General features: G+C 38.6%; 1 protein-coding gene across 2 annotated transcripts in view; it reads left to right on the forward strand.

Moving 5' to 3' along the window:
- Window positions 1–14,213, forward strand: part of srgap1b (SLIT-ROBO Rho GTPase activating protein 1b) — a 59,760-nt gene extending 45,547 nt beyond the window's left edge. Inside the window, exons 10-22 of one of the 2 annotated variants that reach the window (XM_005164583.6) lie at window positions 264–348; window positions 1,183–1,210; window positions 1,372–1,402; window positions 1,527–1,587; window positions 1,673–1,750; window positions 2,745–2,879; window positions 4,164–4,269; window positions 6,256–6,480; window positions 6,573–6,652; window positions 8,327–8,504; window positions 8,859–8,993; window positions 9,725–10,079; window positions 12,000–14,213. In XM_005164583.6, the coding sequence (XP_005164640.1) occupies window positions 264–348; window positions 1,183–1,210; window positions 1,372–1,402; window positions 1,527–1,587; window positions 1,673–1,750; window positions 2,745–2,879; window positions 4,164–4,269; window positions 6,256–6,480; window positions 6,573–6,652; window positions 8,327–8,504; window positions 8,859–8,993; window positions 9,725–10,079; window positions 12,000–12,398 (1,896 nt within the window). In that variant the 3' untranslated portion in view covers window positions 12,399–14,213. Of the gene's footprint in view, window positions 1–263; window positions 349–1,182; window positions 1,269–1,371; window positions 1,403–1,526; window positions 1,588–1,672; window positions 1,751–2,744; window positions 2,880–4,163; window positions 4,270–6,255; window positions 6,481–6,572; window positions 6,653–8,326; window positions 8,505–8,858; window positions 8,994–9,724; window positions 10,080–11,999 lie in introns of both variants that reach the window. The other variant, NM_001030095.1, reaches the window with a different exon arrangement.
- The last annotated feature ends 2,216 nt before the right edge of the window (window positions 14,214–16,429 follow it).

The raw sequence follows: 16,429 nt of genomic DNA on the forward strand, positions 1-16,429 counted from the left end.
CAGAAATGGTGAGGGAGGAGGAGTCTGTTAGTTTGTAAATAACTCTCGATTTGTCTGAATGGAATGACGACTTTACTACATCCAATCAGCTCACAGTAGCAAAAACAAGCCACGCCCACTGCTTTGTCATTTAATATTCTGTTTTTCTATGAACTGCTTCACAATACGGAATAAAAACGGTTGCAGCAGGATGAATAGACCAATGAGATCTTTCAGTGTAGTTGGATTATTATTGATTGTGTTCTGTGTTTGTGTTCCTGCAGAAACTGAAGGAGTATCTGGAAGGCAGTAATCTCATAGCTAAACTGCAAGCCAAGCATGACATGCTGAAGAGGAGCATAGCTGAAGGTGAAGTGCATCTACCCTTTCTGTTGTTCATTTGTTACATCCACTAATGTATTTTTCATCCATCCATTTGTTGGTCATTTAATCCATCAATAGATTTATCCGTTAGTTAGTTGTTGTTCCACTGTTTTTATCTATCTATTCATCTTTCCATCTGTCCATCCATCCATTGATTGTTCAGGCCATCCATCTGTTTGTTTGTTCCATTTTATCAATCCATCCACCCACCCACCCTATGGTCCATTGTTTGGTCTAATGTATCCATTGTTCATTCCATCCATCAATTAGTTTCACCCATTCATCTGTTGTTTGGTCCATCCACGGTTGTTTTTTTATCCATCCATCCATTCATTCATTCTGTCTGTCCATCCATCCATCAGTTGTTCATTCCATCCATCCGTCCATTCATCCATCCATTCATTGTTCATTTACATTCATTGTTCATTCCATCCATCTGCTGTTTGTTTGTTCCATTCATCCATCTAACATTCAGTCATTCTGTTTGTCCATCCATCCATTGTTCATTCTATACATCAATTCATCCATTGTTGTTCTGTCCATCCATCCCTTGTTCAAACCATCCATCCGCCCATCTCCATTTGTTTGTTCCATCCATCAGTTGTTCACTAATTCCATCCATCTGTCCTCGATTCATTGTTTGTCCATTTTATCCAAAAATTCTCCATTACATATGATGCTTTTAAATAAAAAGGGTAAACATTCTGTCTGCCATTTTAAATGCAATTTATTTGCTATTAAGTGCTATTTACTTTCTGATGACCAAAGACTAGTGAAATAATATAATTTAGTAGTCTAATATACTGTATATGTCCACAGGATACAGGGCAGACATCATGACAACTAGGTACAGTATCTCCAATCATCCCTGTCTGACCTTCTTTAATGCTCTCTTCACATTCACTGTAAATCACTAGGTTCTCTTGATATTTGTAAAGGCTTTCATGACCTTTCTGAATGCTAAATCTCGTGTTTCACTTGCATTTCTGTCTCTATTCTTTCACTTAGCCGTCGACGAAACTCTCACAGCAGAAACCAGGTAACAATGGTTTTGTTTCCATCTGTACCAATATGCACAATACAGTTTTTTTTTGTTTTTTTTTTTGTACAATTTCTATGAGATTCTTTGATTTTTGGATGTTTTTTTTTTCTTCTGCACACAGGATTCTGGGAAAGCCATTCCTCTGATTGTAGAAAGCTGCATTCGCTTTATTAACCTATATGGTGAGGAGTGTGATGAGCAATAGAAATAATGAATCCATCACAAACATATATATATATATATAATAGTGAAATTTCTGTCTTTTAGGTCTGCAACACCAGGGTATTTTCCGGGTTTCAGGGTCACAAGTGGAGGTCAATGACATCAAAAACTCTTTTGAACGAGGTTTGGGGACTCATTAAATAAAATAATTAAAATAAGCACATAATTATTTTGTATTATATTATAGTATGTGCATAATAAATTGTAATTAAGTATATACAGTAAATTCAACAGTTTCCTTTTGATTATTTAAGTAAGCAAGCTGAAGCATTTTGAATTTAAACAAATGAGATCTATGGTTTAATATATAGAGTATACACTCACCGGCCACATTATTAGGTACACCTGTCTAACTGCATGTTAACGCAAATTCCAGAAGAAACTGAAGCTACAACTTGCACAGGCTCACCAAAAATGGACAGCAGAATATTGGAAAAACGTTGCCTGGTCGGTTGAGTCTCGATTTCTGCTGCATCATTTGGATGGTAGGGTCAGAATTTGGCGTCAACAACATGAATGCATGGATCCATCCTAGCTTGTATCAACGGTTCAGGCTGGTGGTGGTTGTGTAATGGTGGGGAGGATATTTTCTTGGCCCACTTTGGGCCCATTATTAGTACCATTTGAGCATCATGTAAACGCCACAGCCTACTCGAGTATTGCTGCTGACCATCTCCATCCCTTTATGACCACAGTGTATCCATCTTCTATTGACTACTTTCAGCACAATAACGCACCATGTCATAGAGCGCGAATCAGACTGGTTTCTTGAACATGACAATGAGTTCACTGTACTTAAACGACCTCCACAGTCACCAGTACTCAATCCAATGGAGCACCTTTGAGATGTGGTAGAAGAGGAGATTCGCATCATGGATATGCTGAAACTACATGATGCTGTCATGTCAATATGGACCAAAATCTCTTAGGGACATTTCCGATACCATGTTGAATTTATGCCACAAAGGATTAAGACAGTTCTTAACGCAATATGGAGTCCAACCCAGTACTAGTAAGGTGTACCTAATAAAGTGGCCTGTGTGTATATTCCAAAGTTAAAAAAAAAATAAAAATCCATCACCATGAATATACACTCACCTCAGTTGTTGTTTTCCAGGTAATGATCCGCTGACTGATGAGGAGAATAATCATGACATTAACTCAGTGGCAGGCGTCCTAAAAATGTACTTCCGCAACCTGGACAATCCAATTTTCCCAAAGGAGAAGTTTAACGATCTGATCGCCTGCGTTCGTGAGTCTACCTTCATCATATATGCTTTGATACGGGGCACTGAGATGGCAGAAGGCTAATAAAAATGTCTTCAAGAATCAAAATATTACAAAACAAATTAATTTTATTTAGAACAAACAAATGTAAACACATCAAAGCTTTATTACAGGTGTTTTTGTTAAATACGCTTGTGCTATAATTATTGGCACCTCTAAGAATTCCCATGAGCAAAAAACTCACAATAAGTATAATACATTTGATATGTTACTTTTTTTGGTATACCTGAGTTATTAGTAACAGAAAACTGTTCATCCATGACTTTATGCTATACATAGGAGGTAAAACAAACTCATTTATAACAATCTGAAAGAACAAAGCTGTGATTTGCAGCAAAAGGTTAAACTTCACCAAATAGCAAAAACACCGAAAATGCTTACTACATCCAAGTAGGTCAATCATTTAGAAACTGCAGTCAACTGGAAGTGTTATGAATCTGTCTGAATCTTGTCCAAACGGATAATCATCCCGAGTTCTCTAGAGATTGTGCAGCACCATTGATGTGATCCAAGAGCTGTGTAGAAATGATGTCAAGGTATCTATAATCCTGGACCAGGCCGTATCCTGAGCAGATGCCGTGAGAATCATGGAGGAGCGTAGAGCATAAGACTTTGTGGCAGACAAGCCTTTGAATTGATCCCTTAGGCTAGCCTGAACACCAGTTACCTACTCACACCTGCACCTCCTCCATGATGGAAGTCCAGCATTCTTCAGCCTCCAGCACCTAGGCTGCAGGTCTGCACAAGAAGTTTGGCAAGAGAAGAAATGTTCATCCCCAGAATGAGCCTGGTTTCTCTCAAGGTTTTTTTTTTCCTTCACTTTTGTCAATTGATGAAGTTTGTTCCTTGCCGCTGTTACCAATAACTTAAGCGCTATAGAAGTAAACATTTCGGGATGATGGTACAGGTGGCTAAAAAAATCCTCAATAATTACTACTGAATAATTGGAGAAGAAAAACTACAATTCGACACACAATTAGGCCTTTTTTTCACTAGTTATTTGCTCATTTACCAAGGGTGCCAATATTAATGACAGGCACTTTATACATATGTGTGTGTGTATGAGGTAGGATAAAGGAAGGAAAGGGAAAGTGTGTATATTTGAGAAGCGTTCAGGAAAGGACAGGGTGTTAAGTATTTGGTCTTCCTGGGGAATTTGGACAGCTGGTGTCCTTTCATGTGTCTATACAAGAGCATGCCTACTGGAGCACATGGGACATTTCTGTACGTGTGTGTTTGTGTTGAACAGGAACTGAGAGTTTGTATGAGCGTGCCCTCTCCATCCGCAAGATCCTCACCACAATGCCACGGCCAACACTGGTGCTTATGCGATACCTGTTTGCATTCCTCAACCAGTGAGTATTAAACACACATTCAGGACGCTGTTTAGATGAACAACACACTGTGTGCGTTAGTTGTGATAGTGTTTTCATGTCTAATACCCTACTCATTTCTGTTTAGTCATATTACAAGCTAAATTGAATCATGGAATTTGACACCAATATTTTAATTATTAAATCTATAATAAATGCTATTTACAGTTCCTACATAAAAATATGTGAAGAGGTCAAGTGAACAAGTGTATTCATATTCATTAATCCTGTTTTTTAAACTTCATGTGTTGAAACTAAACTAAGATCCATTACAGATAGATTTTTAATTCTTGTTAACGAAATGTGACCATTGTTAAATCAGGTTACAGTAATGTCTAAAACATGTGTTCATACAGTGTGCCAACCTAAAAAACTTAGCATGTTAGCTAGCTAAAACATTAGAAACATGCCAACAATAAGCTAGCATCCAAAAACTTTCAAGCAGTAAAGCTATATGTTTATAAGTGCTAGCAGATTATTAATTATTGTTAGCGGAATGTGATCATTGTTAAATCAGGTTACAGTAATGTCTAAAACATGTATTCAAACAGTGTGCTAACCTAAAAAACGTAGCATGTTAGCTAGCTAAAACATTAGAAACATGTCAACAAAAAGCTAGCATCCAAAAACTTTCAAGCGTAAATATAAGCTACATCCATTGAAGACTGTCAGGCCTTTCTTTATCTATCTTGCATCTAGCCAAAATGCTAACAACAGTAAATCATGTTTATAAGTGCTAGCAGATAATTCATTCTTGTTAGCGGAATGTGATCATTGTTAAATCAGGTTACAGTAATGTCTAACCCTGCTGAAAAATCCAGCTTAAACCAGCCTACGCTGGTTGGCTGGTTTTAGCTGGTTGACCAGCCTGGTTTTAGAGGGGTTTTAGCCATTTTCAGCCTGGTCTTAGCTGGTAAGGCTAGAAAATGACCAGCCAAATCCAGCTAAAACCAGCTTGACCAGCCTAGTTTAAGCTGGATATAGCTGGTTTTGGCTGGACTCCCAACTTGGCTAGGCTGGTCAAGCTGGTTTTAGCCGGTCATCTTCCAGCCTGACCAGCTAAGACTAGGCTGGACATGGCTGGAAACCAGCCTGGAAGTGGCCAAAACCCCTCTAAAACCAGCCTGGTTGACCAGCTAAAACCAGCCAATCAGCTTAGGCTGGTTTAAGCTGGATTTTTCAGCAGGGAAAACATGTTTAATAATGCTAACAGTGTGCTAACCAAAAAACTTAGCATGTTAGCGAGCTAAAACATTAGAAACATGTCAACAAAAAGCTAGCATCCAAAAACTTTCAAGCATAAATATAAGCTGCATCCATTTAAGAACTGTCAGACCTTTCTTTATCTATCTTGCATCTGGCCTTAATGCTGACAACGGTAAATCATGCTTGTAATTGCTAGCACATTATTAATTCTTGTTAGCAGAATGTAACCAAATGTCTAAAACATGTTCAATAATGCTAACAGTGTGCTAACCTAAAAAACTTAACTTGTTAGCTAGCTAAAACATTAGAGACATGTAAACGGTTAGCTAGCATTCGAAAACATGCTAACACATGCTAATATATTTCTCTTTTTTCCATCACAAGACAGAGAAAACAGCTCTAATTGTTTTAATAAGTCTTCAAGTATCCTCGCAGGAATGTTTTCAAACTACGCAGTGTTCATCAATATTAGTACTCGCACATGAATACAATTCACTCAGCCTCAAAGCTCCAGTGTCTCATTGAATAAGAGAAATGCGGCTAAACTAGGCATCCATTTTCACACCGGAAATTAAATCCTCTCCACCTCTGTGCGGTAAGAGGCAGACAGAGGGAGGTGTTGCTGAAGGTGCAAAGAGAAAAGGTGCGATGTGGAATTTATGACTCACATGCACACAAATAACAGAGGCTTATGATTGAGAGTTCGTAATTAAAGCTGGGAATTTCAACCAGAGCTCCTTGGGTTTATTTTCCCCATCACAGTTTGTCCCAGTACAGTGACGAGAACATGATGGACCCTGGAAACCTGGCTATTTGCTTTGGACCCACTTTAATGCCCACTCCGGACCTCCTAGACCAGGTCTCCTGTCAGGCCCATGTCAACGAGATTGTCAAAACCATCATCATCCACCATGAAACCATCTTCCCTGACACCAAAGAGCTGGAGGGACCCGTCTATGAGAAGTGCATGAGCAACACTGAGTACTGGTGAGGCTCTTTGACTGCCACGTTCAAGTTTGTGTGGTTTAAAGGGTTTTGGAGTGGGATTAATAATTGTTTGGTGTCATTTGTGGTCAAAGTGAAAGTCCGTACAGTGAACCTGGAGCGTTTGAGGAGGGGGAGCAGGATGGAGGGACGGAAACACAGACGAGTGAGGAGGGTAATTAGCATCAGTGCATATAATCACCCATTATAATCACTGATCTATTATTTAAGCTGCTGCTTTTACTTTCAGTGTTTTTTAACACATGTCCATTTCCACATTTAAGGTACAACTGCCAAACCTTAGATGAGTGTTTCTCAACCACGTTCCTGGAGGACCACCAACACTGCATGTTTTGGATGTCTCTTTTGTCTGTCACGGCCATTGCAGGGCCCTTTACTAATGAGCTGATGATCTGAGTCAGGTGTGTTTGGTTAAGAAGACATGCAAAATTTGCAGAGCTGGTGGTCCTCCAGGAGCGTGGTTAAGAAACGCTGCCTTAATTAAACCGATAAAAAGCTACTAAAAATGCCATGGACTTTTAATTGAAAACAATGAAGAAATGTTCATGACCATCAGACATTTATTTATCTTTCTTGCAACTAGCCAAGGTAACAAAATGCTAACAACATGGTAAAATATGATTATTGATTCTTGTTAGCAGAATGTGACCATTGTTAAATCATGTTTACAATGATGCTTAAAACATTTTAAATAATGCTAACGTGGTACCACGTGGCAACATTGTTAACTTTGGTAATGTTAACCATGCTAGAAACATGGTATTAGCATGCTAATTATTATTAATTATGCTAAACATGTTAGAAATGTGGTAATTCATGCTAACATTGTCAAACATGGATGATAACATGCTAATTCCTGTTGACAAAATGCTACAGACAATCTAGCAACATTCACTTATTGGAAACACAACTGCAACATGCTAATTTATACTAAAACATGTTACCTGCCAGTTCATTTAATCAGTACACACAACAAAACGTGCTAAAAATAAGCTTTTTTGAAAACAGGTTAATTCAGTTAAACTATGTTAACAGCATTGTGTAAAACATGTTGAATAATGCTAACAATGTGGTAACCAAAAAAAAAGGAACGTATTTTAGCAAAATTGTTAAATTAGGCAATGTTAACCATGCTAGAAACATGGTACGAGCATGCTGATTACCCCCGATTATGTTAGAAATGTGGTATTTATGCTAACATTGTCAAACATGGAAGATAACATGCTAATTCCTGTTGACAAAATGCTACTGGCATTCTAGCAACATTGACATGTTGGAAACACAACTGAAACATGCTAATTCATGCTGAAACGTGTCAACATGCCAGTTCATTCAATAAATATACACAACAAAACATGCTAAATAAAAGGTTTATAAAAACAAGTTAATTCAGCCAAATGCATTAATATGCTTTGACAAGCTAATTAGATAATGCTAACAGTGTGCTAAAACATGCTACAAACATGTTAATTACTTGCTTTAATGTAAAAAAATGTGAACTGAATGCTAGCAATGTGTAATGTGCAGCTTGTTAGCATTTTAAAACAAGCTAACACCGTTACCAACATGCTAAAGCAAGGTAAGAATAAGTTAAACATGATAAAATATGCAATAAACATGTTAAACGTTAGATGTCAAATTAGCTAAAGCATGATTGAAACATACTAGAAATGTGCTAAAACATGCTAACAATAGGTTTTGGTTTGAACTATATATCACTTTTAGGCTAGGCTTTCACAAGTCGTCATCATATTTTCTTTACAAACTTTACTACGTAGCCTTTTCTTATTTACTTAAACAAAAAATGCTGACTGTCTGTGTGTTTTAGAGGGTGAGCCTGTGGAGGCGATAGCCAAGTTTGACTATGTGGGCCGTTCGGGACGGGAGCTCACCTTTAAGAAAGGCTCCACTCTGCTGCTCTTCCAGAGGGCTTCTGAAGACTGGTGGGAGGGACGACACAACGGCACCGATGGACTCATACCTCACCAATACGTCACGCTGCAGGAGTGAGTCCACACACTTCAACATATTGTGCATTTATTGTTTTATATTTGCATATAACATCACTTACAATGAAATAAATGGGTCTCCATGAAAAATTCCAGGTTTAGATGTAGGTATACTGTAAATCAAATCAATCAAAATGAAAATGGTATCTTTCACACAGTGTGATACTTTATAAATAAACATCCCGCTGTTTCTCATGGAAAAAATAATACCAATAACCCTAAACTGTAATTGTTGTTTCTCTATTTTGGTACAGAATTTAGTCCTATTTGTGCACCAGATTTCCTCACTGAATTTCATAATAGAACTACACTTTTTTAAGCCAAATAAACAGCTCAATGTTCATATTTAAGGGATGAGGCCATGTCAGACACTCTGAGCCAGAAAACAGACAGTGAGGCCAGCACTACTCCTTCAGATGAAGTGAGCTCCAGACGCTCACTGACGTCTCCTACTGAACCCAGAATACCTGAGACCTTCATCAGCCGGTAAAAACACACACAGACAAATGACAAAACTCTTAAACACTCTAAAAAATACACACACAGGCACTCTCTCTCTCATACACATAGCAAATTTCCATTTGGTGCCATTTTTTTGTAAACTCTTTTGCTTTATGTTATTCCAGTTTTTCATATGAGTCTAATTTGCATATGTATCTTCTGCTTGACTACGATTTGAATGTGTAAGGTTTTAATCCTCTACTGGTTCTGTTTGCTTGTTTTGTTGTTTCTGGAATGCTAGGATTGCATGTAAAAAGCTCCACCCTCTTCTGGAAAGCAGGAGCTCATTTGCATTAAAAGGGACCCACAAAAACATATTGCTGAGTTTATCTGGAGTGTCAGAGTTGCGTGTAAAGGCTCCTACCTTTTCTGGAAAGCAGGAGCTCATTTGCATTTAAAGGGCCCACACAAATACGTATTGTTTAGTTTATCTGGGTTGCCAAAGTTGCGTGTAAAGGCCCCACCCTCTTCTAGAAAAGCAGTAGCTCATTTGCATTTAAAGGGACACAAACAAAAACAAATAGTCGAGTTTATCTGGAGTGTCAGAGTTGCGTGTAAAAGCTCCTACCTCTTCTGGAAAGCAGTAGCTCATTTGCAGTTAAAAAGACACACACAATAACATATTGTTGATTTTCAGAGCCAACTAAAACAGCTAATTTGACAAGCTACAATATATGATCTGTAATTGACTTTGACCACCTCTCTCCTGTGTTCAGACACCGGAAGCGGACTGAAGCTCTCCTGCGCCGTGTCCCAGGACGTCTGAGCGATAATCACTGCCATGGGAATGGACTGGAACGCAGTTCTCCTCCGGTAACGGTGACGGTAACAGGTCATTTCAGCCCGCGGGAGCTGCTGCGGGGGAACAGCTGTGCGCTGGACAGTCCTGAGCACCACAGACGCCCGGGACTCAATGGTTCCTCCAATGGGAACATCACCTCCAGTATCAGCCGACACGAGTCCCTGCGCAGAGAGCGAGAGAGTCCACCGATACGCCAGTCTCCATCTGCTCTGCACTGCGGGTTACCCATTCAACGCTCTCAGACGCTCAACCCGCATACAATGGCACAGGTACTGTACTGTACTGCATGTTCAAGAGCTGACATCAAAATGGATGTTTCAGTTTCAGTCTCTATGTTCTGATTCAACTTGAAAGCTTTGTGTAGTAGGGTTCAGATTCATTGCATTATACCCTTGAATCAAATTTGAATAATTATTCAGTCATATACAGTTGTCAGAATTATTAGCCCCCGTTTATTTTATTTCCCCAATTTCTGTTTAACGGAGAGCAGATTTTCTTCCACACATTTCTAAACATAATAGTTTTGATAACTCATCTCTAATAGCTGATTTATTTTATCTTTGCCATGATGACAGTAAATAACATTTGACTAGATATTTTTCAAGACACTTCTATACAGCTAAAAGAGACATTTAAAGGCTTAACTAGGTTAATTAGGGTAACTAGGCAGGTTAGGGTAATTAGGCAAGTTATTGTATAATGATGGTTTGTTCTGTAGACTATTTAAAAATATATAGCTTAAAGGGGCTAAAAAGCTGCTTTTATTCTAGCAGAAATAAAAACAATTAAGACTTTCTCTTAAACATCGTTTGGGAAATATTTAAAAAGGAAAAAACATTTAAAGAGTGGCTAATAATTCTGACTTCAACTGTAGTATTCGATAGATAATCCTTAACGCTATTATAGTAATGTCAAGAATACTTGATTTAAATAAAAATACTGAATACTGTAAATAATCAAATATGTTTTTATTACAGTTAATATAATGTATATATAATGTGATAAACATACTATTAAATATTGTTATTGTATATTTAATCGAATTTTGAAATGTCTTTTTTTTTTATAAAATTATTATTTGACTGATTACTAATGGTGTAACAATAGAGGAATTATAATATTTTATAATTATAATACTAATAATAAATTTGACAATTTATTGAATGGTAAAATAAATGGTGATTCATTAAATGAGATCTATGTAAATTGTATTTTTAATTGTGCACTAAATATGTAATCAATTCATAGATATTTTATTTATATATATATATGTGTATGTGTATATATATATGTGTGTGTGTGTGTGTGTGTGTGTGTGTGTGTGTGTGTGTGTGTAATCGTTATATTTTACTTGTTTTTTGAAAAATGTCTTTGATAATTTAAAAAAAAAAAATGTAATAATTAAGCAATACTTGGGATGTCTAAATAAAACCGTTTTTTTTATTCCAATATTTTATGTAGTGACATTATTATCGATTTATAGATTTTAATTATGTATTCAGTTTATGTTTTCAAGTATGTATTAAAGTTTATTTGGTTCACCCAAATCCACACTCAATTAGCAGGTAGTGTGGTGTTAAGGCTGATTTATACTTCTGCGTCAAACACACACGTCTGCTCCGGTGCAGCCTGCACATGGATGCATAGCTCTCGATGTTGCCGACACTGATGCGCACCTCCCAAAAAATGTAACTACAGGTCAAAATCCGTGTAGCACAAGCTATGTGGTTGGTCTGCTTGCTTGATAGCGCTGACGAGTTTGGGTGGAACCAAGAGCTGCGCAAACCTATTGGAGCGAGTGTTTACAAGTTTGGAGTCCCACGAAGGAGCTCCAGATAGAAAGTTCTGTTTTGTGTTTACCTTCTGATTAAAGTTGTTGCACGTCCGCCGGTTCCTGCCTCAAAATGAGCGAGTTTGAGCCACTTCTACATTAAGGTAGCGTTCAGAAAAAACAAAACACCAGCGAAGAAACTTGACACAGAGGAACATAAACAGCTACTGCCAGCTAGTGTTTCTGAAGTGTTATTGCAGAGCAACACAAACAGCATGCACAAGTATAAATGCACCACAATGCGCAAGGCATGCACCGTAGGTCATGCCAATCACTCAACACAGAAGTATAAACCAGGCTTCAGTACTATAGTAATAAAGTTAACTCGCGCCCTCTCTCTCTCTCTCTCTCTCTCCAGGACATAGAGGAGACCATGAGTCTGGCCCTGAACGAGCTGCGTGAGCTGGAAAGGCAGAACGGCAAAACCGCAGCTCCTGACCTGGTGCTGGACACCCTGGAGCAGGTGAAAAGCAGCCCGTCCTGCCCATCAGGCTCCACACCCTCCAGCCTGTCCAGTCCGTCCGACTCCCCGAGCCCCTTGAGCCCCATCAGCCCCCTCCCTCCTCTCCCTCCACTTCCCGGCCCTTCGTCCCGCCGCACAAATGACCTGGTGGCCACCTTCAAACCCATCGCCTCACCCCGTATGGGTGTAACCCTCCGCCCACCAGCTTTACGCCCTAAACCGCCCATTCTCCCCAAGGCCAACCCTCCCCCTTCCCAGCAGCCCCAAAATCCAGACAAATCCGGCACTATGTAAAAACCAATGGGTCCAACCGATAGAAACAGGGTTTAAGACTTGAAGACTTGCTTGAAGGACGCAAAACAGGGTGTTAATCTCTTAATAATGACAAGATTGTACGGCCGATAGCTAGTTGAGCGGTCTGATAGCGTTTAGTCTACGATATTATATCCATAAATGTGTTGTCAGGGTGGTGGTGTGTGTGCGTGCGTGTGTGTATTCTCAAAGTGAATAGGACTTTAATGTGTCTGTGTGTAGATACTTTTACGAGGAACACATTCAGAGACCGCGACATTCAGAGAGACTGCCTGTACAGGACGTACCATCGTCTTTTTTTGGGATACAATTGAGTCGGTGCAATGTGCTTTGATTTGTTAGGCCTTACTTACTACAACACGAGGGATGTAGAGAATCTTATAAGTTGCTGCTGCTTTCTTTGATTCGAGTTACAGGACTAATGGTGCCTCTTGGGAAAAGGGTATTTTCACTTGTTTGCTTGGAAAGTTGAAGGGGAATGTACTATTTTTATTTAATTGATTTGGTTTTTTCCAGCCATGCACCTAGCCTTTCCTACGAGGAATGAAGAACACAGAATGTATTTCATGAATGTTACACTTTTTTGTCCCTGTCGTCACTCGAAAAACACCACGCTGAGCCTTGATCACCAGATAAACCTCCCCCTTTACCGTGGAAACCAAACCCTGAAGCCTGATTGGACGACATGGGAGAAACGGAACTGGTAACATTCTAAGAGCAAACGTGAACTAAGCTTTAATGAAACATCGTGATGGAAACACAAGAGATTCATAAACAGGGAGGATTATGACAGGTTTGTGGAAAACATGCAAGGCTACGTCCCTCCCTCAGGTCGTTCCAGTACAATTTCCACTGCTGCTTCACTGATGGACAATAATGGTGTTCGATTCTTTATTATTATTGTTATTATTTTTTATTTGTAACGTCCCCTGTGCTTCCAGTGTATGTGTGTTTGTATGAAATTGTCAACGGCAGACTCTTTGGAGCACACTAACCAAACATGGCTCTCTTGTGTGTGTGCGAGTGTGTGTATGTGGGGGGTTTTGCATGATGAAGTGCGGTTAAAGTAGTGCAGAGTACTAGCCAATGGATAATTCATGCTTGTACAAGACAACTTAAGTGTTTGAGTGAGCGCAAGAGAGTTAGAAAGAGTGCTCTGCACTTGTAGACAAGATAGTATGTGTGTGTGTATGAGTGTGTGTGTGTGTAAATATGCATGAAGGTGAGTTGTTTTATGACCAAACTGCCTTGATTCACCTTTTTTTATACACTAACGATGATTTTCTTTTTTTTTTTTGGACTGCTGCTCTTACGTTTTTCTACCTGTTCTATTTTTTACCTACTGTATAGGAAGCTTCATTTCTTACTGGTGCTCTTTCATCTTGTTGTATCTGACCTTTTTACATATATAGGTAAAGTAACCACAACCCCACACACACACTCCCCCCACACACACACTAACACACACACACACATACTGCGTTCACATGAAAGTGCCTTTTAGGATGCATGTTGAATGCAGGAGCCTGGTCTGCCAAGGGTGTGTGCTCCCGTCGCTCTCTGAAGAGTCGTTCCCCAAATTAAATAATATTAATAATGATAATAACCCTAGAGCTCTTTCCAGATATTTAACAACCCGAACGAATAATAAATATGTACATTTAATCCATTGTGATGTCGCACTTTCATGTATAGGACTGTATTGGCATGTAGCATTAAATCATGTTCCAGTGCATTTTAAAATGTGTCGAAACTGAATGTCTTTGAAATAAAGGAAAGTTGATATGTCTCGAAAAACCATTGTTGACCTTTTGTTTTACTACACATGAACAAAACGCATGGTTATTGGAGTTATTGGTAAGTAACCGATTGGTTTTGCTACGCTAACCACAGTTTAACCCTGGTGTTTTGTAGTAAAGCTGTTTTGCAGAAATGGTTATCAATGTAGTTTCATAGTGACAAATTTAGGCCCAATCCCATAAACTTATGCTGATGTGTTTATCGTCATATAACCTTGCTTCAGAACAGCTCCATGTGACTGAAAATCGAGAAGTTAAATTCCAAGAATTTGTTATCAGCAAAATGTTACAACTCTTTCTTTTAGGCTGCGCTGCTTTCTCCATCTAGCAGGAATGTGGGAATGACCGATCTTTGAACCTGGGGTTCTAGGAGAAAGTCCAACAAAAGTCATCATAATTAATTTGCATGACCTCATCTGTCAACTTAATGCCATTAAATGCAGAGCTGATACAAACATATCAATGTGACTATACTTTCCGGACTGCTGTTTTCTCATTGTAATTGTGTTTATTTTGTTTTTGAGAAGAATGAGCACAGCACATATTTACATGTTCATCTAAACGTCCCTCTCAGCAGCGTGGACAGCGTCTGGACTGTACTGTATTGCTGCAAAGGTATTTCCAATTTCTTACTTATAAGCAAAGAACGACTGTATCGTGTCATTGAAGTCTCGTTGGCTACATGTGTTAGCACATGATTTCAGCCAAGTTTCCATCTAAATGTGAAGCAAATCTTTTCAAAGGTCGCAAAATGCAAATTTTTATCAAGTCGTTAGAGTGGCTGACTGTGGTATTGGTAACCTGGCAACCAACAGTAAACAAGGCAAGCATATGAAGTCACGTGGGTTAAATGTTCAGTATGTCAGAGTTTATTCAGCAAATGCATTTTCATTTCTCAATATTCACATCAAATTTTTTTTTCTTAGAAAATCAAAATCACCTTAAAGCAAGCGGACCATTTTCTTTTTGTTAATTAAAGGATTTTTTTTTTAATTAGTCATTTCTATTACTCGTTTCTCATGCGAAACTTCAAAATGTACATTAAAGCAGGGTGATGGAAAGCCAGCTAGTGTTGCCAATCATTTCAAACTGAAAGTAGTCAATAAATGTAACGGCAAATTTGCTAAATTAGCAACACCGGCATGCGCTATTGTTTGCTGGCTGCAGTTCATTTAACGGCCACATGTGTCACTAGAAACAATTTCTGTATTTACAACACAGAGTACTCATTCATTCGATTTCTTCCGCTTTTCCGGGGCCGGGTCGCGGGGGCAGCAGTCTCAGGAGAGAAACAGATGCCCAAGCCACCTCAGCTTACTTTTCTCAATGTGAAGGAGCTGTGGCTCTACTCCCAGCTCCTCCCAGATTAAACTTATTTCAGCCATGTATCTTGTCCTTGTACCAAAGCTCATGACCATAGGTGAGAGTAGAAATGTAGATTGACTAGTAAATCGAGAGCTTTGCCTTTTGGCTCAGCTCCTTCTGTGCCACAACAGACCGGTTCATTGACTGCACTACTGCTGTCAATCTCACGTTTCATCCTCGCCTTGCTCATGAACAAAACATGTAGTAATAAAAAAATTATTCCTGAATTTACAGCACTCAGTGAACAGTAAAATCAGTCATCATTATTCCCGAAATGTTAAACTAACATGATTCTCTATAGAATACAACTGATTGTAATGTTAAAATGAATGCTCTGATTTCAGGCATGCTGTAAACATGTAGGAAGATTCGAGGATGCTTTTTGGCTCTTAGTGGAGGTCACAGTTTCCAAATTTGAGCAAGAAATCATCTCCCATCATGCACCTCAACTTGGCTGGCACTAAAATGGAGGTAAAATAATCGAGTTTACATAACAGTAGGGCCAAAATGTCCAAGTCGATTTGATAATTTACATTATTATGATATAATACCATATCTTCTTTAAAATGTTGAATTGAAACGGTCAATAATAATAATAATAATAATGTAGTGTTTGGTTTGTCCACATTTGCTTTTATTGCATCAGCTTCGTGTTGAGTTTGTATTATATGGATAGTGTCTTATTGCTGAATCTCCAATATTTCTCCAGACTTTGTTGTTAGACTTTGACCCCACTGTGATTTTATAGGACCTTGTGTTAAGAGTATAAAGCTATGAATGTTTAATGTTTTGATTTATATTAATCTTCATCTGTTTTTCAAATGCAAGACGGTTCATTCAGCAGTCTCA

Source organism: Danio rerio, chromosome 4, assembly GCF_049306965.1.
Source record: "Danio rerio strain Tuebingen ecotype United States chromosome 4, GRCz12tu, whole genome shotgun sequence".
Lineage (NCBI taxonomy): Eukaryota > Metazoa > Chordata > Actinopteri > Cypriniformes > Danionidae > Danio > Danio rerio.